At 47.3% G+C, this 27,312-nt stretch overlaps 2 protein-coding genes across 5 annotated transcripts; one reads left to right on the top strand and one right to left on the bottom strand.

Annotated features, from left to right (window-relative positions):
• On the top strand, nt 1-21,590 carry MASP2 (MBL associated serine protease 2). 3 transcript variants are annotated; one of them, XM_066375054.1, is made up of 11 exons: nt 1-99; nt 238-466; nt 1,020-1,197; nt 1,948-2,079; nt 4,403-4,599; nt 4,674-4,821; nt 8,889-9,007; nt 10,492-10,570; nt 15,763-15,897; nt 16,399-16,473; nt 17,644-21,590. In XM_066375054.1, exons 1-11 carry the CDS (start codon nt 26-28, stop codon nt 18,405-18,407), a joined length of 2,130 nt encoding a protein of 709 aa, XP_066231151.1. In that variant the 5' UTR covers nt 1-25; the 3' UTR covers nt 18,408-21,590. The 3 variants fall into 3 exon arrangements, with proteins under 3 accessions (XP_066231151.1, XP_066231153.1, XP_066231152.1); XM_066375055.1 differs by having other exon boundaries at nt 87-153; XM_066375056.1 differs by lacking the exons at nt 4,403-4,599; nt 4,674-4,821; nt 8,889-9,007; ... (2 more) ...; nt 16,399-16,473; nt 17,644-21,590 and adding an exon at nt 2,776-2,917 and having other exon boundaries at nt 11-99.
• On the bottom strand, nt 16,121-27,312 carry TARDBP (TAR DNA binding protein). 2 transcript variants are annotated; one of them, XR_010750179.1, is made up of 7 exons: nt 27,181-27,312; nt 25,967-26,215; nt 24,809-24,972; nt 24,185-24,325; nt 23,413-23,583; nt 19,948-23,025; nt 16,121-16,521 (listed from the first exon to the last, which is right to left on the bottom strand). XR_010750179.1 is itself a non-coding variant. In XM_066375058.1 (6 exons), the coding sequence occupies exons 2-6, from the start codon at nt 26,202-26,204 to the stop codon at nt 22,495-22,497; spliced, it is 1,245 nt and encodes a 414-aa protein (XP_066231155.1). In that variant the 5' UTR covers nt 26,205-26,207; nt 27,181-27,277; the 3' UTR covers nt 21,997-22,494. The 2 variants fall into 2 exon arrangements, 1 of the variants encoding a protein (XP_066231155.1); XM_066375058.1 differs by lacking the exon at nt 16,121-16,521 and having other exon boundaries at nt 21,997-23,025; nt 25,967-26,207; nt 27,181-27,277.

Raw genomic sequence — 27,312 nt, 5'->3', positions numbered from 1 at the left:
CTTGCTGTCTGGGCAGGCAGGAGCCATGGGGTCAATTCCCAGAATTCCAGGGTCGGCCCGCTGCAGGGCTGGGCCAGGTGTTGGACAAACAGATCAAAGGTGAAACTGTGCGAATCCAGACCGGCCCGGCCAGCCTGAGGGGTGCACCATGAGGTGGGTGGGAGCCCCGCAGCCCCGCCGGCAGGGGGAGCGTGCCCGCAGGCCCCTCGCCCTCACCTGCCCCCGTGCTGCCCGCAGGCTGCTCATCCTCCTGAGCCTGCTGTGGGGCGCGGCAGCCGCCCCCGGGGACCCGCAGTGGCCCAAGCCCGTGTTCGGGCGCCTGGCGTCCCCAGGCTTCCCGGGGACGTATGCCGACAACCAGGAGCAGCGCTGGACCCTGACGGCCCCCCCGGGGTACCGCCTGCGTCTCTACTTCACCCACTTTCACCTGGAGCTCTCCTACCTGTGCGAGTACGACTTCGTCAAGGTGCCAGCAGGGCAGGGGCCCCGAGAGCCGGCCAGGGCTGGAGGGGAGGCGGGGACGCCCGGCAGGGGGTCTGGCCTCAGGGGGCGGGGACGCCCGCAGGGGGTCTGGCCTCAGGGGGCGGGGACACCCGGCAGGGGGTCTGGCCTCAGGGGGCGGGGACGCCCGGCAGGAGGTCTGGCCTCAGGGGGCGGGGACGCCCGGCAGGGGGTCTGGCCTCAGGGGGCGGGGACGCCCGGCAGGGGGTCTGGCCTCAGGGGGCGGGGACGCCCGGCAGGGGGTCTGGCCTCAGGGGGCGGGGACGCCCGGCAGGGGGTCTGGCCTCAGGGGGCGGGGACGCCCGGCAGGGGGTCTGGCCTCAGGGGGCGGGGACGCCCGGCAGGGGGTCTGGCCTCAGGGGGCGGGGACGCCCGGCAGGGGGTCTGGCCTCAGGGGGCGGGGACACCCGGCAGGGGGTCTGGCCTCAGGGGGCGGGGACACCCGGCAGGGGGTCTGGCCTCAGGGGGCGGGGAGGCCGTGGGTCCTGCGGTCCCTCCCAGCGACGCCCGCCCTCCAGCTGAGCTCGGGACCCGCGGTGCTGGCCACGCTGTGCGGCTGGGAGAGCACGGACACGGAGCGGGCCCCCGGCAACGACACCTTCTACTCGCCCGGCCCCAGCCTGGACGTCACCTTCCGCTCCGACTACTCCAACGAGAAGCCTTTCACGGGCTTCGAGGCCTTCTACGCGGCCGAGGGTGAGCTGAGGGTAGGCCCGGGGGCTGAGATGACCGCGGGGTACAGCGCCGTCATAGGCCAGGCCAGCCGCCCCTGCGGCGTCCCCACCTCCCAGGCGGGATTCCTGCCAGTCCAACCAGAGAGCAGTTCTCTTCCCTCTGACACCATCTGCAATGCAAACAGCAATCCCAGCCAGACCTCCTCGCGGACTGAGCCCCACTCCCTGCTGTGCGGGGGCTGAGACCTGGCCACCCTCACGACTTGGGGGGAGGGGGCGCTCACAGACGGACAGGAAGCTCCACCAGCCCGAGCTGAGGACACACAGAGTTTGGCCCCCCGTGTCTGCCTGTGGGTGGTCTTTGAGTCTGACGTTGATTTCAGATTCTGGCCCCTGCAGGGAGCAGCTGTGCAACCTTGGTCAAGTGGCTCAACCTCTCTGTGCTCCTCAGGAGGCTGCTGTAATGGTGGGGTGGATCTGTGTGGTAGTCCTGCCCACTGCCCCCTGGGTTCTATTGTCAGCTGCTCCCTTCACTCACCTTGAGCAGGACACAGCCTGTCATGGATTTTCAAGAGGTGTTATTTCCTTCTCCCTCCAAGTACTGTGGGGAGGTGGCAATGAGCCCAGGTGTCTGGTGCTCAGCTGGGCACCAGCCACCTTCGGACATGAGGAGGCTCCTCTCAGGTCAGCTGTGAGGGGGAAGTCTCCTGAGCCCAGGCCCTACTGCTGATCCACCTCCTGCTGACCACCAGCCTGGTCCACCCTCCCCCAGATATTGATGAGTGCCAAGTGCCCCCTGGAGAGGCACCCATCTGCGACCACCACTGCCACAACCACCTGGGTGGCTTTTACTGCTCCTGCCGTGCTGGCTACGTTCTCCACCAGAACAAGCGCACCTGCTCAGGTGAGCCACGGTCTCAAGGGAGACCCTGGGCGTGGCCCAGCCCCAACCCTCCTGAAGCCATGGCTGTTCTGTCCCCGGGTCTGGAAGCTGCAGCCCTTTCTCTGCTCTTCCATCCCCTCCACCCCTCCACTCCTCCACCTCTCCACCTCTCCACCTCTCCATCTCTCCACCTCTCCACCTCTCCATCTCTCCACCTTTCCACCTCTCCACCTCTCCATCTCTCCATCCCTCCACCTCTCCACCTCTCCATCCCTCCACATTCTCTAAATTCCTCCCCCCTTTCATCTATGGCTCACTCTCATTCCAGTACATTCACCAACTAGCACGTGTTAGGCCCTGCTGGGCTCTGGGACCCCATACAGGCCACCTCACCCCCCTGGAGAGGCTCCCAGTGTGGAGGCGTGGGGGGTCTAAGCCCAGCTCACGCAAACTCTTGTCCACAAAACTTCAGGATGAGGGGCAGGGCCTGCTCAAAATCACCAGTTCCCAGCCCCCAGCAGGTCAAACCCTTTCATCCCCACTGCCTAAGGATGCCCCTTCCTGCCCATGCCAGACACCTGGACAGAAGACAGAAACTCAGCTGGTGCCCTGGGGAGTGGGGAGCCCCGCCTGCTGGCTCTGACCCTGCCTCCCCGCCCACTCGCTCTGGTGACTCCTCCCCCGTGTCTCTCCTCCTCTCTCTGTTCTCTCTTCCAGAGCAGAGCCTCTAGCTTCCCCTCCAGCTCCGGCCTGCAGCAAGCAGTAGCTCTGGGTCAGGCGAGATGGTGCTGCTTGCAGCCCCCCATCCACCTCTCCAACCCCTGCCACGGAACTAACAATAAACCCGGCTCCACCTCCACCTGCAGCTGCGTGTCTCTGGGGTGGGAAGCAGGGGCAGGTGGTGGTGTGCTCCCTGGACCTGCCCCTCTCTCCCTCCCCTCATCATAGCCTGGATGAGCCTAGTCGGTGGGCGCCCCCCCCAGGACCCCAGGCTCCTTTGCTTGAAGGGCTCCCCATCCCTATTTGGAAGTGGCCCTACAGAGGAGGAGTTCACACAGGGGAACAGCTTTCTCTGCTCCCCCACCAGGTGCACAGGGGCGGAGCTCTGAGCATCCCTGGACCACCCCCTGTTCACAGGGCAGCCCAGGCCCTGTGTGTGCTGGGCCAGGGAAGCCTGACTCAGGGGCAGAGAAACCCAAGGAGGTGGCCTTGGGCGGGCAGTCTGGTTGGTCTCTGCATCCAGGACCAATTCCCTCTGCCCCGGTGGGGGGGGGGGGGAGCAGCCGCAGGAAGAAAGGAAGGTGGAATTGGGCTTCCTAGAAGACCCTCAGCTCATGCCTGACCTGTGGTGGTGCAGTGGATAAAGCATCGACCTGGAAATGCTGAGGTCGCCGGTTCGAAACCCTGGGCTTGCCTGGTCAAGGCACATATGGGAGTTGATGCTTCTAGCTCCTCCCCCCTTCTCTCTCTCACCTCTCTCTCCCTCTCTGTCTCTCGCCCTCTCTCTCTCCTCTCTAAAAATGAATAAATAAAATCATTAAAATAAATAAATAATTAATTTAAAAAAAAAAAGAAGACCCTCAGCTCAGGATTGCGTCCCCCTCTGTAGCCTAGGAGGATGGGACAGCCCCTCCCTGAATGACAGGATGCTCGCTAGGACAGGGTTAGCTGTTCCAGTGAGGGTAGAGGGTACCAGACTAGTTCATGATCAGTGTGGATTTAGACTTCCCTCAACCATCCCCCAGGACACAGCTTGGGCTCAGGGAAGGTGGGCAAAGGGAGGCCCTTCCTGGCCTCTTGACTGGCCCAGGTGCAGACCCAGGGGAGGCTGGACTGGCCCTGGCTGGACGTGGGTGGGAGCCCCAGGGCGGATGAGCTTGGGACTTACTGGGGTCAGGGTGAGTCAGGTTCTGTCAACCCAAGGAGACTCGCCTCCCCCCCAAATCCTGAGAAATAAGGACCCTCTCCCCTCCCCCCCCCCCCGGATCTTGGTGCCTCCTCCCCCCTTAGCACAGCCCAGCCTCACTCACTCTGCTCTGGGACTCTGGCCCAGGACTCCCACCACCAGGACCCCCTCAGCTTTAGGGCCTCCGCCCCCCAGGGATGTGAGTGAGGGCTCTGGAAGATGCACACCCAAGTGTTGCCTGTTTTAGCTGAGGCAAGTGTTGCCTGTTTTAGCTGAGGCCTGGGAGCTGAAGACACTCCCTCCCTGGATGGTTCCTTCAGCGGCTGGGGAGGGGTCCTTGGCCCCCAGAGGCGCCTCTGGAGCTGGCCACATGCAGGTGGGCAGGGTCACGCTGCCTGCACCAGGCTCACGCCGCCCTGTCCTGTCCCCTCCTCCCAGCCCTATGCTCAGGCCAGGTCTTCACCGAGCGGTCTGGGGTGATCAGCAGCCCTGAGTACCCACAGCCGTACCCCAAACTCTCCAGTTGCACCTACAGCATCCGCCTGGAGGAGGGGTTCAGCATCATCCTGGACTTCGTGGAGTCCTTCGACGTGGAGACGCACCCCGAGAGCCCGTGCCCCTACGACTCCCTCCAGGTCTGGTTCCCGGGCACCCCGCCGTGTCCTGGCTCCTGCAGGTCCCGAGGTGACCAGGGCCTCTCTTCTTTCAGATTCAAACAGACAAAAAGGAATATGGCCCCTTTTGTGGGAAGACATTGCCTAGTAGGATTGAAACCAAGAGCAACTCCGTGACCATGACCTTTATGACTGATCAGTCTGGGGACCATACAGGCTGGAAGGTCAACTACACCAGCACAGGTGAGGGCGGGGTGCAGGCTGGCAGGAAGCTGACTCCTGTCTCTTCCCGAAGCGTCAAGGAGGCACAAGGGACAGAAGACCCTCTGGTCAGGCCTGGGAAAGGTCAGGGAGGAAACACTTTTCCTTGGCGCTCTAAGCCTCACGGAGCAGGTCCGAAAAGCCCACTGACAAAAGGCAGATTAGCAGGAGAAAAGGACACATTTATTTCCTGTAAGTTTTACGTGGCACAGGAGCCTTCCTAAGGAAATGAGGACCTGGGGAAACAGCTAGAGCAGCGTGGGTTTGTGCTGGGGCTAGAGGGGGGGGGGGGGGGGGGCAGTCACGGAGGCAGGGGGTGGCCCAGAGGTCTGAGGGAAGTGACATAACTTGGGGAGCCTGTCCGAGCCTGTCCGCCCCCCCACCTGAGAGCTCGGGCTGCCCCCTCCCTGCAGGGTCTCACAAGGGTCCCATTACCCGCTTCGGGGAGAAGGGCGAGGTGGGGAAGGTCAGGGCGGCCTTCTGACTTTTTCTCAGACTCCTTCCAAGGTGTCATATTCAGAGTAGGGTCTTGAACTCCATCAAAAACAGACCAGGTCTGAGTGGGCTGGTCTGTGAAGGAAGGGGGCCCTCCGGGGAAATGCCATTCACCCAGTGGCAGAAAATGAAGAAACTTCCCTCTGACCCTCCGAGTTCATCTGGCTGGTCTAATTAATAATCAAAGAGATGGGAGGCAGACTCACAAGGCGAAATGACCAAATTCAGTACATACATGTGTACGGGAATCCCGCACACGGGAGAGAGTCTGAGACCCCCATGGGCACAAGAGGATCTGACAGAAAGAGAACAGGGGTGTATATGACGTTCTGAACTAGGAATGAGGGAGGCAGCTTGCGGCTTCAGCAGATCATTGCAAGAAGAGCATGTGTTTAGTAATTAGTAGTTTGCCCTGCCTGTAGGTAGGTCAAAATAGTTTTTCTCTGATAATCTCTTATTATGGGTGAGGCCCCTAAGGCAAGTTCTAGGTAGTTAAGTTTTTCTTGAGCCTGCAGCTAGAGTTGTGTTACCAGACTGAAGGAGTCTGTCCATATCAAAGCCCAGTAAGACATGAACAGGGGTTTGCAGCCGAGAAGGGAAGGATTTATTAAGGAGATGGTGCCACGCCCAGAGACACAGGCAGCTCGCACCCAAGGACCTGGCTGGATCCCTGGGCTTCTAGGGACTGGGGTATTTAAGGAGGAGAAAAAAAAATCATTAATCACAATAACTAATAGACTGACGGTTGTGGTCTCTACTGATTGGGCGGTGCTAGAGTAGAGGGTAACTAATCGTTGCATTTGGTTCTGAAGATTTGTTCTGTGGGATCGTTCTGCTTTCCTGGATCCAGAGCTAACACACAGCTGAGGCCAAGATGTCATGGTTAGTTTGATTGAAATCTCTGTCTCAATAGTCAATAGACCTGCCTGACCTGTGGGGGCGCAGTCAAGCGTCGACCTGGAACGCTGAGGTTCCTGGTTCAAAACCCTGGGCTTGCCCAGTCAAGGCACATATGGGAGTTGATGCTTCCTGCTTCCCCCTTCTCTCTTTCTCTCTCTCTCTTTCTCTCTCTCTCTCTTCTCTAAAATGAATAAATAAAAAATTTTAAAAATATATTAAATTTAAAAAAAAATAGTCAGTAGACCCAGGACCTTGTTTCTAAGACTAGGGGATGCTGACCAGCAAAAGCTCATTGTCCTGAGGGCTGACTGTTTAAGCAAGGGAGAGGGAGGTGGGGAAGTCAGGGTGCTGGGCGAGGCCAGTTTGAGTTAAAGTGGGGGGGGGGGACCAACACAAAAGTCTAGATGAAAGAAAATAAGGTTTCTGCACGGTTACAATTCCCTTTAGCTCAAAATGATCTGCATTCCAGGGGCACATCTTGGGTGACTCTTTCTGAACACCCCACCTTCCCCATCGACCCATCTATCCATCGGTAAGGAAGACTAAACATGTAGAGAAATTTTTCTTTTCTTTTTCTTTATTTCTGTTCTAGCAGAGAATTTTTATAAGTTTCTCTGAGGCAAAACTGAAGACAGTCACTGGGGAGCAAGCTCTCAGATGCTCTAGAGAGGAACGGCTTGCAGTCTCTCTGACGCATTTGAGGTTAAGGGGAGAACGTGCAGGTGGGGGAGAGAGGGCGTGGGGGGGTGACAGCGTAGTTAAGACTGGGTGCTCTCTTGAGGGCGTCACCCTTTAGGACGGCCTGAAAGGGGGCAAAGGTGTGTTAACCTAGATGGACAGAAACGGCGGACAGGGCTTGCTTGTGGCGAAGATAAGCCTTGTACTAAAGAGACTGTATGTCTGGGGAGGGACTACCCACCACGACAGATGCAGGTAGGACTTGCTGATCAGACTGCCCTGGAAGGTTGCTTTCCATGGGCCCCCTTTTTTCACCCACAAAGTAATAAAACTCCCTAAATGGATTTTCCAGTGTTAGAGCAAGTCGGGAGAATCAGGTTTGCCAGGCTGGTGGGTGAGAAGGGCCAGGACAGAGCCTTGAGGTGTGAGCAGGGCACTGGCTTAGGTACTAGGTGACTTTGGGGAGCACTGGGACCCTCCAGAGCCACCAGGGCTGTCCTGAGGGGAGACTCGGGGGTCTGCCAGGGAGTAAGAGCCACCCCAGGACACAGAGACCAGCAGCTGGAGGAAGGAGGACACTCAGCTAGTGACTGGGGCACGCCGAGGGGCAGCCGTGGAGGACGGGCGGAGGCATTGGGCTGCTAGCGGGCCAGGGTTTGAAGAGGAAAGCAGAAGACAGTCTCCCTGGGGGCCCGAGCACTGTGGGCGGGTGCTCAGGAGAGGAGGCACGCGGCTTCCCGAGCGCCAGTCTGGATCGGGCCTGGTTTCTCCCTGTGTGGGGGCTCACTGCAGTCCACTCTTTCCGAGCAATTAGCAAACCATTACCCTGGGTGCTTCATGTTCCATCCTCACAGCAGCCCTGGACGGTGAGCAACCATCCTCACCACACTCACCCTACAGCTGCAGAAACCGAGGCACAGAGCAGTTGACAGTCACCACAGGGAATGGAGAGCTGTGCCTTAAACCCAGGCAACATGTGGCCTTTCCTTCCAAGTGGGTGTCCCTGGCAGGGAGCAGGCACCCCCTGAGTGGTAACTCTCCTATCTTATTACATGCCTGGCTTTCTCCTCCTTCTCCTTCTCCTTCTAGAGAGAGAGAAAGAGAAACAAGAAGGGAGAGAGATAAGAAGCATCTACTTAGTTGCTTCATTTTAGTTGTTCATTGATTGCTTCTCATATGTGTCTTGACCGAGGGGCTCAAGCTGAACTAGTGACCCCTTGCTCAAGCCGGTGGCCTTGAGCTCAAGCTGATGACCTCAGGGTTTACAAACCTGGGACCTCAGCATCCTAGCTTGACACTCTATCCACTGCACCACCACTCATCAGGTTGCTTGGCTTTCTTTTTTTTAAGGACTTTATTTACTGTATTTTTTGCTCCATAAGACACATCCCACCCCCAAAAAAAGTGAAGGGGAAAATGCCCGTGCATCTATGGAGCGAAAAATACGGTATTTTATTAAATATTTTAATACACCATTTGGTTCAGCATATATTTTTCTTATTTTCCTCCTTAAAACTCTAGGTGTGTCTTATGGTCAGGTACATCTTATGGAGCAAAAAATACGGTATTCATTTTAGCGAGGGGCTTGAGAGAGAGAGAGAGAGAGAGAGAGAAGGGGGAAGAAGCAGGAAACATCGACTCCCATATGTGTCTTGACCAGGCAAGCCCAGGGCTTCAAACCAGCGAACTCAGCATTCCACGTCGATGCTGGGCCACCACAGGTCAGGCACTTGGCTTTTTTACATAGTGTGAGTCAAAACCTAGGCAAGGCCAATTTGTCCTCATTTGCACAATACTCAAACAAGAGTTTTATCTTGCTTTCGGTTTTAAATCTTGAGAACTCAACCAGACTTGTGGATCTCTTGCTTTGCATATTAAGTGTCTCACTTATAAACCAAGAACTTCAAATGCTCACTCAGTTTAGACTCACCTGCCATAGACCCATCAGAGCCCACAGCCTGGTTTCCTCTGCGCAGCCCAGCCGTGCCCTGATCCGGTGGCACCACCTAATGGCCACATCTCACCTGTGCAAGCCCAGTACATCCTGAAAGACAGCTTCTCTGTCTTTTGCGAAACTGGCTACGAGCTTCTGCAGGTATGTGAACGCAAAAACGGTTTAGTGCACCATGATCGTGATAGTTTTTAAATGTGTACATATTGGCGTCGCAAACACGGGGAAGAACAGGGGGAAAACAGCTGTTGCCACCATGGTGGGGTTTTGTGTTTTTTTTGGTGACTAGATAAACGTCAAAGAAACGATCAGTTTGCTGAGGACAGGGATGGCTATGGAGAAGTTTTTATTCTTAGGAAGCCTAAAAAAGCTACTCCGGAAAGATAGTGATTAAAGCAGACAAGTTTCCCCAGTTCACACATGGCAGCAGCTCTCGGTAAAGCGGCTGAACGGACAGAATGAGTTTGCTCTCTTTGTGCTGGGTGCTCCGCGAGGTCATCGCGTTTTTCTTTTTTGGGAGCACAGAGAGCACCGGGCTCAGGGAGCGCACGGGGTGGGGGGTGGGGGGGGGGGAGGCGGGGAGTCATCGAACTTTCAATTAAGCTCCGCCACCTGGTCAAACGATGACCTCTACATGCAACAACTCCTGGGCCCGCAAAAAAAGAAATTAAAGGGAGCTAGGAAATAGTATATTCCGCAAAGTTATAAATAGTGGCCACTGAGAAGGGACGGAGAGGATAATTTTAAAAAATGCTTAGTGTGTTGCTTTAGGGGCTCAGGTAGAAGATTAACACGTCCTCTTTATGTTCTTCAAAATTGTCACTGAATCCCAGTGGTTTAAAAGTAATAACAGTACAACGACAGCTAGCTGTGCAGCACAGGCCTGCGGAGGGTTGCTACCGGAAAGGGAGCAGCTTCTCCACCTTGCGAACTTTTGTTTTGGGGCGGGCTCTCCTCCTGGTCCTGTTGGGCTGCAAATCCGTTCAGCTGCTGAGCTTTTAAAATGCTCCCTGCTTGAAGCGTCGGGCTGCTGACGGAGCCTGCGTCTCTCCTTGAGTCTGCTTTTAGAGAAGTAGCATTTCAGTCAGCCCAACATGTTCCTCTGTGAGCAGTATCGGCAATGAAAACCGGTTGAGAACCCCTCCATGGAAATCTCGGGAAAGCGTCTTTTGTCACAATCATCCAGCCAAGGACCACAGGCTAGGAACATCCAGACACCTTCGTGCGGTGTCTCCTCGGGCAGGTGGCCTTCCCCACACTTCTGACCACCTCCCTTCGGCACGCTCCAGAGACATGGTGGGAAACACCAGAGGGAACTTGAGACATGTTCTCAGAATAGGGCAAAAAAAAAAAAAAAAAAAGTCATTAATGTGATTCCTACAAGGCCAAGACACCGTGAGCGAGGGTTTGTGTAGCCTGCGCGATGCGAGGAGCAGTCCCCGCGGCACGTGCGCCCCCGCGCGGAGGCAGGGCTGGGCTGGGGTGCGCCAGGCCCTGTGCGCGCATCGCTCCCTCGCGAGCATCTGGGGAACCGCTGGAAGAGGAACTACTTACTGTAAGGGTATAGCTTTGGGGGGTGGTTTTCTGATGTAAACAAGGAAATCAATATTTTCTGTGTCCCCCTTTAGGGTCATTTGCCCCTGAAATCATTTGTTGCAGTCTGTCAAAAAGATGAATCCTGGGACCAGCCGATGCCAGAATGCAGCAGTAAGTCACGAGAGCGGGATGCTTCCGCTGCCGTTCACTCCTGTTGCTGCTTCTGTTATTATTAAAAAAAACACAACAATACCATTTCTTATTTAGAGGAAGGGGAAAGAGAAGCATCAGTTTCCTTTTCCACCCATTTATGCATCCACTGTTTGACTCTTGGTTATGCCCTGACCGGGAACCACACCTATAACTCTGGCATATTGGGACCACGCTCCCATAGTCTACCTGGGACTGAGCTACCTGGCCAGCGCCTGTTAATATTTTTAAAAATTTTATTGATTCATTTATTTTAAATTACCTGGGATTAAACGTGCAACCTTGGTGTAACCAATGTTGCTCTAACCAACTGACCTATCAGGCTGGGGCTTCTTCTAGTCTATTTAAAAAGGATGATATTTAAAGCCCTGGCGGGTTGGCTCAGTGGTAGAGTGGTGGCCCCACGTGTGGATATCCCAGGTTTGATTCCTGGTCAGGGCATACAGGAGAAGCACCCATCTGCTTCTCCACCCTTCCCCCTCTCCTTTCTCTCTGTCTCTCTCTTCCCCTCCTGCAGCCAAGGCTCCAGTGGAGCAAAGTTGGCCTGAGCACTGAGAATGGCTCCATGGCATCTGCCTCAGGTGCTAAAATGGCTCTGGTTGCAACAGAGCAATGGCCCCAGATGGGCAGAACATCTCCTCCAAGTAGACATGCCAGGTGGATCCTGGTTGGGTGCATGCAAGAGTCTGTCTCTCTCTGCCTCCCTGCTTCTCACTTCAGAAAAATACAAAAAAAAAAAGAAGAAGATATTTATTAGGGCTTGAATTCCAAATTTGCTTCTCTTCCCCAGGCTCTCAGTGCACTCTTAAAGAGGTTAAAATGAAACCAAACTAGTGCGATAATTATTTGCTTTTTTTAAAGTGTGATTTTTCTTTAATTTAGAAATTAAATTTAATGGGGTGACATTGATCAATAGGAGTACTTTTAGAACTGTTGATTGTGTTGTGTGCCCATCACACAAAGTCAACTTATTTTCTGTCACCGTATATTTCTTCCTCTTTGCTCCCCTCCTAAAGAAGTGTGATCTTTAAAAGTATTTTTTCTAAGTATAAAATACTTATAGAAGATGAGAAATAGAGAAAATGACATTTTAATACCTGTAGTCCCACCGTACGAGTCTAATCACTATTACTATTTTCCTGCAATTACACACATCTCACACGTGTACACATGTACAGGCTACTGTATGTAAAGATGGGGTAACTGTATACACACATGCACACACACCAACTGAGGCAATACCCTGCCATTTTGTGAACCAAGACTCACGTATCTTTTAAAATATATATGTATTAGAGATTCTATTGATTTTAGAGAGAGAAGAGAGAGAAATGGGGAGGAGGAAGCATCAACTTATAGTACTTGCTTCTTCTATGTGCCTTGACTCTGCAAGTCTTAGGTTTTGAACCGGCAACCTCAGCATTCGGGTCAATGCTTTATCCACTGCACTACCACCAGTCAGGCAAGAGTCATGTATCTTATTTTTAATATATTTTCAATTATAAGAGTCACGTAAATTGGAAAAAAATATAAATTTACGAAAATATATAGTAAGGACCTGGCCTGCTAACTCAGTTGGTTAGAGAGTCGTCTTGATACGCCAAGGTTGCATGTTTGATCCCTGGCCAGGTCACATACAAACATCAACCAATGAATGCGTAAATAGTGGGACAACAAATTGATGTTTTTCTCTCTCCCCCTTCCACCCTCTCTAAGATATAATATTAGTTAAAACCACTCTTGCCCAAATCTCCAAACTACCACTAAGACTTTGGGGTCTACTCCTTCCTATTCTTTATTTCCCACGCTATATATACTAACATATTTCAGTGTTATATGCTTTTTTATTTCAAACTATAAGAGAAAATTTATTTAGAAAGTTACAGAGGGCCTGACCTGTGGTGGTGCAGTGGATGAGGCGTCGAACTGGAACACTGAAGTCGCCGGTTCAAAACCCTGGGCTTGCCCAGCCAAGGCACATATGGGAGTTGATGCTTCCTGCTCCTCCTCTCTCTCTCTCTCTCTCTCTCTCTCTCTCTCTCTCTCCTGAATCTCTAAAAATGAATAAATAAAATCTAAAAAAAAAAATGTTACAGAGGAAGTAAAAGTGAGCCCTAGACAAAATGGGCTAAGAAGTTGAGAGGCAGAAGGAGGGGCCTTGGAGCTCAGCGGAAAGGCAAAGGGAATGCACGGTGTGTGTGTGTGGGGGGGAGAAGTGGGAGAGGGTGAAGGCACGGATGTGCTTCCGAGAGGGAGAGTGCACCGTTATATGCTTTTTAACCAAAGTAGGATACTTACTCTGATTGCAGTTGCTTTTCCCTCTTGTTGGGCTGTCTTCCCACATCAATCTAAGTATTAATAGAGCCACCTATTCTTTTTAATCACTGCACAGTATTTCATCACACAATGCTTTTTTTCAATGATTATTTTTTAAGATTTTATTTATTGATTTTAGAGAGAGGAGGGCGGGAGAAGCAGGAAGCATCAACTCCTAGTAGTTGCTTGTTATATGTGTGTGCCTTGACTGGGCAAGCCTGGGATTCCAATCTTGTGACCTCAGTGTTCCAGGTCGATGCTCTATCTACTGTGCCACCACAGGTCAGGCCAAGCTGGTCTCTTTTGTTTCCAGTTTTATACTATTACATGCACTGCTGTAGTTAACAACCCTGTATATGTATTTCTCTATATTTTGTGCAAAGGCTTCTACAGGATGCCTAGGAGAATTTAATATTTTTATTTTTTTTAAATGTTTATTTTATTGATTTTAGAGAGAGGGAGAGAACAAGAGAGTTCCTGTATGTGCCCTGACCAGGGATCGATCTGGCAACCTTTACTCTTTGGGACGATGTTCTAACCAACTGGGCTATCCGGCCAGGCAATGTTTTTATTTCATAAATTTACAACAATCCATTTAGTTAAAAAAAAAAAAAAGCAGTAAGGAAGCACTGATGTGTTAGAAGTCAGAGGTCTGGATGTGAGCCCTGACTTGGCCATTTTTTGTTAGGTATTTATGGGTATCTCATACATAGTCAAGACAATGTAGGCAAAGAACCTGGCACAGAACCAGGCACACAGGTATTAAGTTGCTGAAAATTATTTAAATGCAATCTTTTATTAAAATTTTTTTTTTTTTTTTTTTTTCTGAAGCTGGAAACGGGGAGAGACAGTCAGACAGACTCCCACATGCGCCCGACCGGGATCCACCCGGTAAGCCCACCAGGGGCGATGCTCTGCCCACCAGGAGGCGATGCTCTGCCCCTCCGAGGGCATCACTCTGCCGCGACCAGAGCCACTCTAGCGCCTGGGGCAGAGGCCAAGGAGCCATCCCCAACGCCTGGGCCATCTTTGCTCCAATGGAGCCTTGGCTGCGGGAGGGGAAGAGAGAGACAGAGGGGAAGGAGGGGGTGGGGGTGGAGAAGCAAATGGGCGCTTCTCCTATGTGCCCTGGCCGGGAATCAAACCCGGGTCCCCCGCACGCCAGGCCGACGCTCTACTGCTGAGCCAACTGGCCAGGGCAAAAATTTCTTTTTTAGACATAGGGAGATAAGCATCAGCTCGTAGTTGTGTCACTTAGTTGTTCATTGATTGCTTCTCACAGCGGGGGGCTCAAGCAGAGCCAGTGACCTTTGGGCTCAAGCCAGCGACCTTGGGCTCAAGCCAGCGAGCATGGGACCATGTCCAAGATCCATACTCCAGCCGGTGACCTCATGCTCAAGCTGGTGAGACTGCCCTTGAGGTGGATGAGCCCACACTTGAGACCTTGGGGTTTCAAACCTTGGTCCTCAGAGTCTCAGGGTGATGCTCTATTCACTGTGCCACCGCCTGGTCAGGCAAATTAATTAATTAATTAGAGAGAGGAGAAAGTGGGGAGAGGTGCAGGAAGCATCAACTTCATAGTAGTTGATTCTTGAACGTGCCTTGACTGGGCAAGCCTAGGGTTTCAAAATGGCATAAATGCAATCTTTTCTTTTTCTTTTTTAAATTGAATTCATTGGGGTGACATTTGTTAAAATCACATAGGTTTCAGATGTACCATTCCATAAGACATTGTCCACTGCACTGTGTGTTCACCACCCCATCAATAAATTGAATCTTTTAATATCCACAGAAATATATTTAGATGTCTACTGTGTAGAGAACTTAAAAAAATTTTTGTGTGAACTTTTAGGCTGATAGCACTCTTACAGATTGGTCATTTCACATTAGCAGTGCCCCAAGTATAAATTCTAGTCCAAATTCTATATAAGACCTCTAGCTTTAGAGGGAGAGGAACGGAGGAACATCAACTTGTTCTACTTATTTATGTACTAATTGTTTTGGGGGTTTTTTTTAGAGGGAGATGAAAAGCATCAACTCCTACTTGCGTCCCCTTAGTTGTTCTTTGCTTCTCGTCTTGACTGGGGTGGGGGTGGGGGTGGGGGGACGGGGGCTGTAGCCAAGCCAGTGACCCCTTGCCCAAGCCAGCAACCTTGGGCTGACAGGTGACCTTGGAGTTTTGAAGCAAGGCCCTCAGCATCCCAGCTCAATGCTCTATCCACTGTATCACCACCGGTCAGGCCCCACTGTTGATTCATGTACGTGCCCTGATGGGACAGAACCCACAACTTTGGCATGACAGGACAACGATATAAACAACTGAGCGACCAGTCAGAGATCCAGGTATTCTAAGAAGTTCAATTTATGAAAAGGATCCTAAGGACAAGCTGAGAGTCACCTTTCTATTGTGTCCTTTTCCACGTTTAAGGCCAGCCCAGTCACAAACCGAGTGCCCTTTTACGTGGAACCAGACTGTGTAGGCACATGTAGGCTGTGGTTTTCTCCCATCAGTGTCGCTACAGACCTTGGTTAGTAGTGAGAGCACCAAGGAAGTCTCCGGGGTCTCAGATCCCCTTCCTCTGGAAAAGGCATCATACCTTTCCCGTGGGGACTCCACCTCAATCTATCCATTTAGTTAGGGGCAGGGCTGAGAGTGATGCTTTCAAATCATACTAAAGCAATTCTCTCCATTCTCAGAGATGAAATTAATAATGTCCACCATACAGGAGGAAAGGAATATGGCTTTGATAGCATCACACGACACAATTACCTGTCAGTCTCTAGATCTGTTAGAATTTTAAGCAGAAACTGACTCCTGCCTCTCCCATGTTTGTTAGTTGTTGACTGTGGCCCTCCTGATGATCTGCCCAATGGCCAAGTGGAGTATCTCACAGGTCCTGAAGTAACCACATACAAAGCTGAGATTCAGTACCGCTGTAATGAGACCTTCTACACAATGAGAAGAAACGATGGTAAGCAAATGGTTCCAAGTTGGGGGTGGCGGGTATTTGGAATGTAAACCCTCACAATCTGAAAATAAACTTTAACCAACATTTTTGGTTAAGGCTAGACAAAAGATTAAAAGCACTTCTCTCACCAGCTAAGTGAAATATTATAGCTGAAATGACTTGAATGTCAATTTGCAAGAATCCGAAAACAGATCTTATCTAGTAAATGACTACTACAAACACACAATATATTCCAAATGGTTTAATTTAACAAGTCAAAACCTTATCATTAAGCACTTGAGATCTTGATACATATTCAAGTTACACATCTAAAAGGTTTCCACTTTGCAAGCAAACATGGTAATGCAGAGACCTCCTATTTATGAAATCATGTAAAATGGTTATTCAGACACCTCTATTTCCCACTGATGCTCAAGAATCAACATTTTTCAAGGGGGTATTCAAGCAAATGACAACCACCTTATACATGCAGTTAAACATTTTTGCTTTTCCAATGATTTGCAGGTAAATATGTGTGTGAGGCTGATGGATTTTGGACGAGCTCCAAAGGAGAAAAATCACTCCCAGTCTGTGAGCCTGGTAATGGATACATTTATACCCGAGATTTGTAATTGATGGAAAGGAGAACTGGGTAGGAGACAATAAGCAGAGCTTTAGCTGTGGTAGGCAGAAATGTTAACTTCAGCACTTGGCTCTTAGAGCAAGTTATTATTTCCAAATAATATGTTCTCATTACCCCCTTTCCATATGGAGAGGTTGTCAGGGGCTGACTGCATCAGTCATTTGATTATTTTGGCCTTACAACTAGGCAAGCATAAAAAATTAATTTTAAAAATTATCTTGAACCATTTATACATTTATAAACATGAGTTCCTCTGTTGTTACTTTTCTTCTCTGTTAAAAATGCTATTAAAACCCAAAGCTAATAACTTCATTATTTCCCTAAGCAATTGTCTTCAATGACATCTAGTTTTTAAACATTAATGCAATTTGCCTTTTAATAGTACTTAAAATTTTTTTTAAAACCAGAATTGGCTCTGAAGATATAGTTGAGTAGAGACTTAAAAAATCAGAAAGGTAATAATATATTCATTACCGCTGTGTTATTTGGCTTAAATTAGTTCTTTTATCTTAGCTGACACAACGTTTATAAGTTTCAATACTATTCTGCCACAACAGGAAACATTTGCTACATTAATGAATGTATTTCCTTAGCAGTATACAGTAAAATTTATTTTGAAAGAATCAACTAGATAAAAATAATTTCTGAATCTGAAGGTTCCTGGCTACAATGGCAACATTCTAATTTTTTAACATTTAAATGTTCAAAGATGAAAGTAACTTTGCCAATCCTCTGACAGTGACCTTGGCTCCTGCTTTCCCAGAACCACACAACAACCCCCCACTTTGTACGGACAACAGTGGCAGTGAAAGCGTGCTCCCTTTCACTTCCTAGTCACATGGCCCAGGGCATCGGTGCACTTCCTGCTTGGCCTGTCCAGTAGTTCCCCATCACACAGGGGCACGCTAATCTTCTCTGTGTTGCCCCAATTTCAGTGCACATGCTGCCAAAGGGAGTATGGAACTGTGCTGTTTTAAAGTAGCCTCACTTGCCTGTACAGGTGGGCACCCACAATTCCTGTGATGCCCTGTTGGGTGGACATTAAACGTTCACAATCCCTGGGTGGTAACTGGAGGAAGCACCCCTGGGCTCCCATAAAGGCTCCATGTATCTGCTTCTCCCCCCAGTCTGCGGCCTATCAGCCCGTGCCACAGGAGGTCGGATATATGGAGGGCAGATTGCAAAGCTTGGTGACTTCCCGTGGCAAGTCCTGCTACTGGGTGACTCAATAGCAGCAGGTGCCCTTCTGTATGACAACTGGATCCTCACAGCTGCTCACGTTGTGTATGGGCAGAGAGAAGATGCCTCCTCCCTAAACATCCGGATGGGTACCCTAAAGAGACTGTCGCCTCATTACACACAAGCCTGGGCAGAGGCCATTTTTATACATGAAGGTTACACCCACAATGCTGGTTTTGATAATGACATTGCACTGATTAAATTGAAGAACAAAGTTGTAATCAATACCAACATCATGCCTATTTGCTTGCCAAGAAGAGAAGCTGAATCCTTCATGCAGACAAATGACATTGGAACCGCATCTGGATGGGGATTAACCCAAAGGGGTGTTCCTGCCAGAAGTCTAATGTTTGTTGACATACCGATTGCTGACCATCAGAAATGTGCTGCTGCGTATGAGAAGAAGCCCCAACCTGGGGCAAGGGTAACTGACAACATGCTCTGTGCTGGCTTCGAAAGTGGGGGCAAGGACAGCTGTAGAGGTGACAGTGGAGGGGCATTAGTGTTTCTAGATAATGAGACACACAGGTGGTTTGTGGGAGGAATAGTATCCTGGGGCTCCATTAATTGTGGGGAAGAACAAATGTATGGTGTCTATACAAAAGTCATTAACTATATCTCCTGGATCAAGAAAATAACTAGTAACTTTTAATTTTTGTCTCAAATCAGTAAATAACTCCTTTAAAAGAATACCTGTGAAATATCTCAGCAGCGATGTGACCTGAGAAACAACAAAGCCATTGTCACCCCCCCCCAAATCAAAACCAAACTACCGTGAACTACCAATGCACACCTCGCCAGTTTCCACCCTTTATGCTTTGATTCAAGGGGGCATAAACCAAGACATCCATCTTTGTCAGAGCAATAGAAACTCCCTTGTTAAATTTGCACTGAATTATTTACAAAGTCCAATATCCTTTTGTACTGGCCTTTTTGTTTGCATTTCTGGAAGTTGCCTGAATATGGTCTTTGACTATTTTTCTACTGTTTTTGGACTTGTTCTTATTGATCTCTAAGAGAGCTTTTATATGTTACAGCAGTATTGGTTCAGGAATAACCCTGATCATGATTTTTTTGTAGATGAGCTGGAAACATCAATACTTTAGCATAGGTACTAATTTTCATGTTAAAAACCAATACCACAAAACGGTGAGATATAATTTATCACTTATCAAAGTGGCAGACAAAAAGAACAGGAATAGTACTATTCACATCGTCAAAGACATAAGTTTTCTAAAGGACAATTTTGCAATATATTTCAAAAGTGTTAAAAGCATGCATTGTCTTTTACCTAGTAATTCCAATATGAAGAACTTAATTTAGCCATGAGGATGATCCTAGCACTTGGAAATAGCCTAAATAATGCTTCAATTCAAAAGATGATTGAATCAAATGTGGCATTTCCACAAGACGAAATATATCATCAGAAATAAATGGTGGTTTTATAGATGGACCTGTAGTTTCTCCTTCTTACAATGAACATGTAATACAGGGGCACACTTAGCCAAACAGATCACAGACCACACAATACCTGAGCATAAACTTGAACACACAATTAAGAGCAAATTTTCTAGTACTCAACATCGAAGAAATTGTTCTAATTATCACATACATCTTCTGAATTAAGTAGTTAACCTCCTTCTCCTAAGGCCAAAATTTAAAGCTCTAACTTAAACTTAAATTGTCATTTTATTTTTGTTGGCTAGTCCTTCCTAAAGTCTTGATTGCTAACAAAGTTTTTCCTTCTAGCCAGAGAGTTACCATTATATATAAAAATTCATTGAGTTATAGCCTAACTTCTCTTGTGCATATCAAGTGTAACTTCCTGAGACTCACTTTTTAAAGGTAACTTTGCAGCATCTTTGTCACATAGAAAAAGGAAACTTTTCCCAGTAAGACTCCAGACACTAAACTGTGGTGGCAACAAAAAGTTTTATTCAACTGGTTCAAAAAATTTTTTAGAATGAATGCATTTAGATGACCAAATAGACTTAAAAACAAATCTTTGCCAAATAGTTTACTTCTAAACTTCAAAAAAAATTTTAGGGTAGAATTAAATACCCATAGCTATTGTATTACCACATTATGTTAACAGAAGGCTACTCAACACTGAAAGCCTCCCAAGACCAGTAACTAGACTTACACAAGTGTAAATAAGGGATTAAAACCATGCCATCAACAAGTGAACTTACCCCGGGCTCCTCGCAGGCTGTCAGTTTAGTCTTTGGAGGTCCCTGAATACCATTTTAAGTGTTACCATGTTACTGCTGCTGAGTAACAGTGCAAGTGCTAAAATGCAAAATTCAGATGGTACAGGATTTGGAAATCATGCAGTTTAGGTGCAGAAAAAAAAATCAAACAAGCAAGATCCTTTTAAAGAGGAAAATGAATAATGAAACAATGTGATGGTCACACATCTAAACGATGACTTCACTTATAAAGGTTTAAAACATGTAACGTGCAAAACACCTATTTATCATAATCTAATTAGATAAGGGCATTAGGTAAACTATCAACACAAAAACTTACATTCTTTCATTAGAAAACAAGCTCAACTCTCATAGCAGTAATTACATAGAAAGTACAATAAGAGAATCAATGTTATTGCTTTTACATACTTAACAATGCATGGTGAGAGTCTAATCTGAGTTTTGTAAACGATTATATTCAACATGACTCTATTCCCCCCACCTCTGGAGGACAAGGCCCATTTCACTTAACACTTCCAACCCACCGCCCTGCTAGTTCTTAAAGCTATCAAGATTCTTAATGGATTTCAGGCACAAGATAATTTGTGGTTTCTTCTACTTTATCCCTATTGCAATTAATTCCACTTTTCAAATCCCAAACTAAAAAGATGCTGACATTCCCTTCTTTTCAATTGATATGCTTTGCTACAAAGCATTTAAAAAAATTAACAGTTTTTCCCACTCCCTCAAATAAGAATTTTTAGAAGGCATGATTTCCCAATGGAGATTTATACAATCCATGTAAATAGAACATCACCAAAATGCACAGAGGCACTAAGAAAAAGCTGGAGGCTACTGCTTACCATTTTAGGTGCGGTCACCCAGACTTATTAAAAACTAGATTTAAAAAGAAAAAAAACTTTTTCACTTTGGACAATGCAAGAACAAATAGCAATTAAGTCTGGGTATCAGGTGTCAATGCATGACAGGTGATGAATCCATTTGACTTGAGACAACTTTTCAAGTAAGTTTATTTGAAGCAAAATAAACTATTGCCAAGAAACTTTATGAAAGTTCCATCTCAAAAGGGTCAAAAAAGGGGAATTAACTGCTATGAATTCTTTGCATTCAGGGCTGCAAAACAAAGACACATATTATTTAAATCAGTTTTATTTAAGAATTTCCAACATTGACAACTCTTATAAAAAGCATCCAAGCACAGGACACAGAACTGCAGCAAACAGCATTCTTAGGGGTAGCTAACAGACATTAGAACTTCCACCCTTCTTTGAGACACCCCCAGCTCACTGGTGAACTCTGCTTCCAAATACTCCTGCAAAGCACACCACAAGCTCAGTCCATGTTCTCAACCCATCAGCTTCAGTTCACATTACCACGCTTACAGGTCAGTAACAGAAGAGAACACACACCATACAACATTCACAGCAGTTGACAAAGGGTAGGGGAAATACAAGTATCGTTTCACTTAACACATTCAACTAATGGGCGTTATCTAAGAACAAAACTCACTTAAAGTCTTCCAACAGATGTGGATGTCCTTTGAATGCAAGAAACATTCGTACGTTATTTGCTATCATTGCTCTCTGCACACTCTCTCACCAAAGCCACAGGATGGAGAGACACATCTCGCCAAGTTAAAAAATATCCATTTTGCACCACCGTCTCTGCACGCGCTCTCTCCTGTTCTCGCTCATACTAGCCTTTCATGCCTCGGCACCACCATCAATCCCACACAAGGTTTCAAAAGTTCAAACAGCCTTCTGGTTCCATATCACAGCCTTGCGTTCATAGCGTTGATATGACTCCATGAAATAAAGAGTAGCGGATAAAAATGGGACACCCACCGTCAAAGACGCAGCCTGTGCAGTGTGATGACGAAATCTTGAATGAGAAAGCATGTAGACAGAGGTATTCCTATGGCAGAATATTTACAGCACTACTTTCAATGAAGTGCTTCTTCCATAAACATTTGAAATGAGATGAACTGCAGAGATTAAATGAAGGCTTCATATTGTACTTTTGCATATGAAGGGAGACAAGTGTTAAAAAAACAAAAACAAAAGAACCAAACACTGTGACACATGATCTCCAAAAAGGAGACCCTAAGATTCCTAAGGAAGAAATCCGTATGGTGGGGTTCAAATTAAAACAAGGAGAAAAGAATATGTAGTTCTAATCAATGGTTTCCATTTTGAACATGCAAAGAATTCACTTGACAAGTCCAGGGATAAATATTACAGGAGAAACCTTTTGTTATCAATTGTAGTGTGTTGGTTTACCAATCAGGCAAACAGCAGTTCACTTTCAAACACTCAATATTTCAACCCTTTATGTAACAAAACTTATAAAATTCCTTTAGCTCTTCCTCTTTCTCTAAAGAAAAATGTCAGAAATACTGCTGAATATACTTCACACTGAACAAACCAATTTTGAAAATTCTCCGTACATATGTATTTTACAATATACTTACCATGAGTTTAGAAAAATTTGAATACCCACCCATCTATACAACCAACCATCACCCACTGTCTACATTCCCCAGCTAGAAGGTTTAGAATCCATGCTTGAGCCAAAGCCCCCATTAAAACCACTGCCTGACCCTGCATTTGAAGCTGATCCCCAACCAATGGCTGCACCTGAATTAGAACCACTGTAAGAGTTATTTCCAGAACCGAAGGCCTGATTTGGCTCCCTTTGCATGTTGCCTTGGCTTTGGTTATTACCTGATGGGCCTGACTGGTTCTGCTGACTGGCTAACATGCCCATCATACCCCAGCTGCTCTGCAGAGCTGCCTGGGCTGCCGCCATCATTGCTGGATTAATGCTGAAAGCACCAAAGTTCATCCCTCCACCCATGTTACTACCTTGATTGTTTCCCAAGCCAGCTCCACCCCCTCTACTGTTACCAAATCCACCCTGATTCCCAAAGCCACCTGGATTACCACCAAATCTTCCACTTCTTTCTAACTGTCTATTGCTATTGTGCTTGGGTTCAGCATTGGATATATGCACGCTGATTCCTTTAATGATCAAGTCCTCTCCACAAAGAGACTGGGCAACCTATAAGAAAATAAGGGGTGTAAATAGACGACTAAACCACTGATTTGTACATCAAAGTAGCAGTAAAACTTAAAAGATTTCAAGCCATTATCTAAACTAGAGGAAAAATAAACAATGAACACTCATTTCATTTAAACTCAAAATAGTCTTTAGCTTTAGAAGGGCAGCAAGAAAATTTTCAGTTTACTTTCTAAAGATACGTAACACTCCCAGTTACATACCACATACTGAAAAATATTAAAGTGTTTATCAAAAATATCTAAGTCTATATACCCCACAGCTTACAAGGTCAGAAAGCTGAGCAAAAATGGCAATTAGCTGGATGGGAAAAAATCAAAAGAGAAATTACCTAACTAGCTGGGACAAGATTATTAAAGAGAAAAATACCTGATCATCTGCAAATGTAACAAAGGCAAAAGCCCTGAACGGTTTGGGAATGAAGACATCTACCACTTCTCCGTACTGGCAAAAGAACTGCCGCAGCTCATCATCAGTCATGTCCTCTGTACAACGCCCAACAAACACCTTCCTGCTTCTCAGAGGTTCATCTGGGCTTTGCTGATCGAATTCAAAGGCAGGAAAAACATCAGAAATATTTTATGAGCAACGAAAAGGGTATTATGGTGGAGGATGTAACAAAACCCATCTGTCTTTTACATTAGGCGAGTCATTAAAAAGTAGGTACGTTCTTCTTCCTCTTTTTTTTTGGCATTAATATTCCTCTTTCTTATAAGACTTCAATGACGAATACAGTTTTTAAGTTTAAAGTTCATGAAAGTATATTTGGATCTAGAAAAGTCAACAACTGGACAATGTTCTGGCAAAAATAATAATATTCCCATAAGCAAGTCTTGCATACTTGGAACAAGTCAGGCCTCTTTAACAAGATTCCTGTACTCTTAATTATCTCCATGTTTTAACATGTCAACTGATAAGAAATTATTAACTCTCTAGAAATAACAAGTTAGAAAAGAATAAAGTTTAGCGTAGAGGAGTAATAAACTAAATGTTTCAAACAATCATAAAATATTCAGATTTCAGGGACACATCCTGACACTACCTTTTTCCAATTGTATTTAACATTTTATTTCATAGTGTCTTCTAAGGAAGTCTATCAGCAAAAGTACCCAAAGCAGAAAAAAAAGAAAAAGCAAAGTACCTTAGAATTAGGAAGTTTACAGTCACACCATCGTCCATCTATCATATGCCGCTGGGACATTACTTTCACCTGGGTTTCATATTCCGTAAATCGAACAAAGCCAAAGCCTTTTGAATGACCGGTTTTAATATCTTTCTTGACCTAGAAAAAGAATCATTTAAATTTAGGAAAACTACACGCACACTCAACACGTAACCAAATGAGAACTCCTTGAGTGTGAATGGCTTCAACTGGATATAGAGCCTTCATTAATACTTAAACCAAGTTATTCTTGACGTAAAAGCAACAGGAGGATTAGTGTTGAATTTAGATCCTATTAATAGCAGAGTAAAACTCCTTTACATAATAGAATTTCAACAAAATGTTTCAGAATGCAAAGATAAACTAGATCCAATGTTTATAAGTCTTAAATTAAAAATATTGTCTGCTGGCCCCAGCCAGGTAGCTCAGTTGTTTCAAGTAACCATCCCAATAAGCCAAGGTTCAATCCCTGGTCAGGGCACATGCAGGAACAGATCAATTTTACTGTTTGTCTTTGTCTCTGTCTCTCTTTCTCCTTCTCCCCCTTCCTATCTCTAAAACCAATAAATAAAAATTTAAAAATAAGTAAAAAATAAAGTTTACCTGAACCATAAGAACTTCTCCAAAGGTACTAAAATATTCTTTTAGATCCTGTTCAGTGGTTTTCCACGGGAGACCCAACACGATTAAGTCAGAAGTTTTCTGGACTGCTCTCTTCACTTTCACTGCTGAAGAAGCATCTGTCTCATCCATTTTTCTTTTGTTATCTAAACAAAATGAGCAAAAAACCTTTTAGAACTCTTCATTTAACACATCTTTCAACATATTGCCTCCTACATCTAGAAGGGAGAAGCAAAAAGATTCAAAGAACCTAAGGTGTGTCAACTTCTCGTAAAGAGTGGCGTGAGCTCTCTGGGCCAGCGCAGGGACTAAGCGGCTGAGGTGCTTTTCCGGGCAGACTCAGGGACTCGTGGCCCTCGTCCTGCAGAAGCACAGGACTACAGACGCATATCCTCCCTTCTCAAAAGGCACACCAAAGCAAAAACTATTCTACTCACTCCGACTTTAAAATATATTAAGGAGGAAAACACAAGGTTAAAAATGTGTGACTGCATCTTTTTTGCCTACTGATACGTATTTGGTTATTTTAATGCTTATAACTTAAAGGCTATATGCCAAATAAATCAGCAACTTTTAGCTCTAGCTGTGGATTTAAGGGTGACCTCAATTTTCTTTTTTAGACTTTCAACAATAAACTGACATTAATTTTGTAAGAGTAAAAAAAAAAAAAACCCACGTTATTTAAAAAAAAATGTGAAAGGGAAGAGGAGAGGAACAAAGTAATATTAAAAAAAAAAACTTTTTTTTTTTGAGCAGTTTTAGGTTCAGGGCAAAATTGAGAGGAAGGCAGAGATTTCCCATGTAGTGTCCTTCATACATGCTTCGCTTCCTCCATTATCAGCATCCTCCACCATGGTGATACATTTGTTACAAACCATGAACCTACATCAATACATCATTAACTAAAATGACATGGCAACATTTGTTCAGGTAATTATTTAAATACCTAGTTTTCACTTTCAAAAAATTTCTGTAATTTCCAGTTTTCACTCATTTAAACTAGTGGTCTTATGTACTAATCTAATAGTAACATTTAAAGAAATAACTTGGGTTATAGGAGAGACACTGCATCATGAAAGAGGCTAGATCTACCACTTACAATGAGACAAATCCAACTAGCAAAACCAAGTGGCAACAAACCTTTGGGATAGTTGACAACGTACACCAGATTTCCCCAGCCAGCATCAGGGGCATGCAGAATCCCTTCCACCAGCCGGACACCCCTCATACACTGAGACACCGGATTCCTGTAGCGCAGCCCACACGCCCCTGGAAACTGGGCGGTGACTGTGGACAGCAGCACGGTCCCGTCATCTTCGGATGGTATTTCAATGGGCTCGTCATTTTCATCCTCTGTTACCCGAATATATTCAGACATCTTCTAGATTTCTTAAACGGAAGAGAGATATGAATGACCAACACCCGTGTCAAAGGAACTGTTTCCTCATAATCAGCTGATTAATACCACCACTACCATGCCAGTCATTGTACTAGGACTACCAGAAAAATCCTTGCTGTTTGGATTCTTATGCGTGTTGGTGATCCCGGAAACGTTAGGAGGCCAAGACAGTAATTCCTAGTAAAATGTGATTCCTTGTTAGTTCATTCATTCATTCAAGAAACATTTTGCTGAGTGCCTATGACGCATCCGGTGCTGCAACTACAACTGGGAAACCAACAGTCTCGGGTGGCACGTTGCTTACACGAGGTGGGGATGAGGGTAAGCGACAGAAAGACAGCAAATAAGTCATCACAATCGTAAGTGATCCTGGGGCCCCGGGGGAACCACCTAAGCTGGTTGAGAGGTGAGTGGGAGGAGGGAATCAAAGCACTCTCCAAAAGGAAGCGATGCAGAGGGTGTCTTGGGACTGAATGGGGGGCAGTAAGCGGGGTAGAGAGAACAGAGCAAAGTTCTTCATTAAGGGACTTCCGGGGGACTTTCCAAACTGGAGCCTCAAGGACAGCGGAGACAAGTCCTTGGCGACGCGGACCGCCGCGTCCCCGCAGCCAGAGAGTGACAGCCGAGGTAGTTTTTGAGCGCGGCCCGGGGTGGGGCCCCAGGGGTACAAGGCCTAAGCTGGCAGTGTCCCCCGAGCCAAGTGCCAAGGGCACAAAGCAATGCCCCAGACAGGCCACACTTCCGCCTTAAGCTGCGCGGCCCCACGGGCCCAGCGTCCCCGCTGCAACAGCCCGCTGTCACCCGCGCCAGGCCCCAACGACGCTCCCGCGCGAGGCCGCTCGGGCAGGACGAGGCAGGCCCGGGCCCGGGGCGAAGCCGTGGGGTTCTCCGCAGGCCCAACGACAGGGTGCCGAGGCACACAGGCCGTCCTCAGTGAGCAGCGTCCGCGACTCACCCGCTAGGCCGCTGACAGGTAGCCCAACAGGGAAACTCTAGCAGCCAAGGATCCAGTAGCAGCCCAGCTACCGCTCCGTTCCCACAAAATGGCGCTAGGGCCGCCTCCTACCCCCGACGGCCGTCGTCCACT

This window comes from Saccopteryx leptura, chromosome 3 (genome assembly GCF_036850995.1).
Source record: "Saccopteryx leptura isolate mSacLep1 chromosome 3, mSacLep1_pri_phased_curated, whole genome shotgun sequence".
Lineage (NCBI taxonomy): Eukaryota > Metazoa > Chordata > Mammalia > Chiroptera > Emballonuridae > Saccopteryx > Saccopteryx leptura.
This window is presented reverse-complemented; position numbering and strand designations above follow the sequence as displayed.

Excerpts from the sequence above, each read along its gene's own strand:
- MASP2 (XM_066375054.1), top strand. The coding sequence starts at position 26 with ATGGGGTCAATTCCCAGAATTCCAGGGTCGGCCCGCTGCAGGGCTGGG. Across the intron at positions 467-1,019 it reads GCGAGTACGACTTCGTCAAG|CTGAGCTCGGGACCCGCGGT; the intron begins GTGCCAGCAGGG and ends CCCGCCCTCCAG. Across the intron at positions 9,008-10,491 it reads CTGGCTACGAGCTTCTGCAG|GGTCATTTGCCCCTGAAATC; the intron begins GTATGTGAACGC and ends GTCCCCCTTTAG.
- TARDBP (XM_066375058.1), bottom strand. The coding sequence starts at position 26,204 with ATGTCTGAATATATTCGGGTAACAGAGGATGAAAATGACGAGCCCATT. Across the intron at positions 24,973-25,966 it reads CGTTGTCAACTATCCCAAAG|ATAACAAAAGAAAAATGGAT; the intron begins GTTTGTTGCCAC and ends CATTTTGTTTAG. Across the intron at positions 23,026-23,412 it reads TTACATTTGCAGATGATCAG|GTTGCCCAGTCTCTTTGTGG; the intron begins GTATTTTTCTCT and ends ATTTTCTTATAG.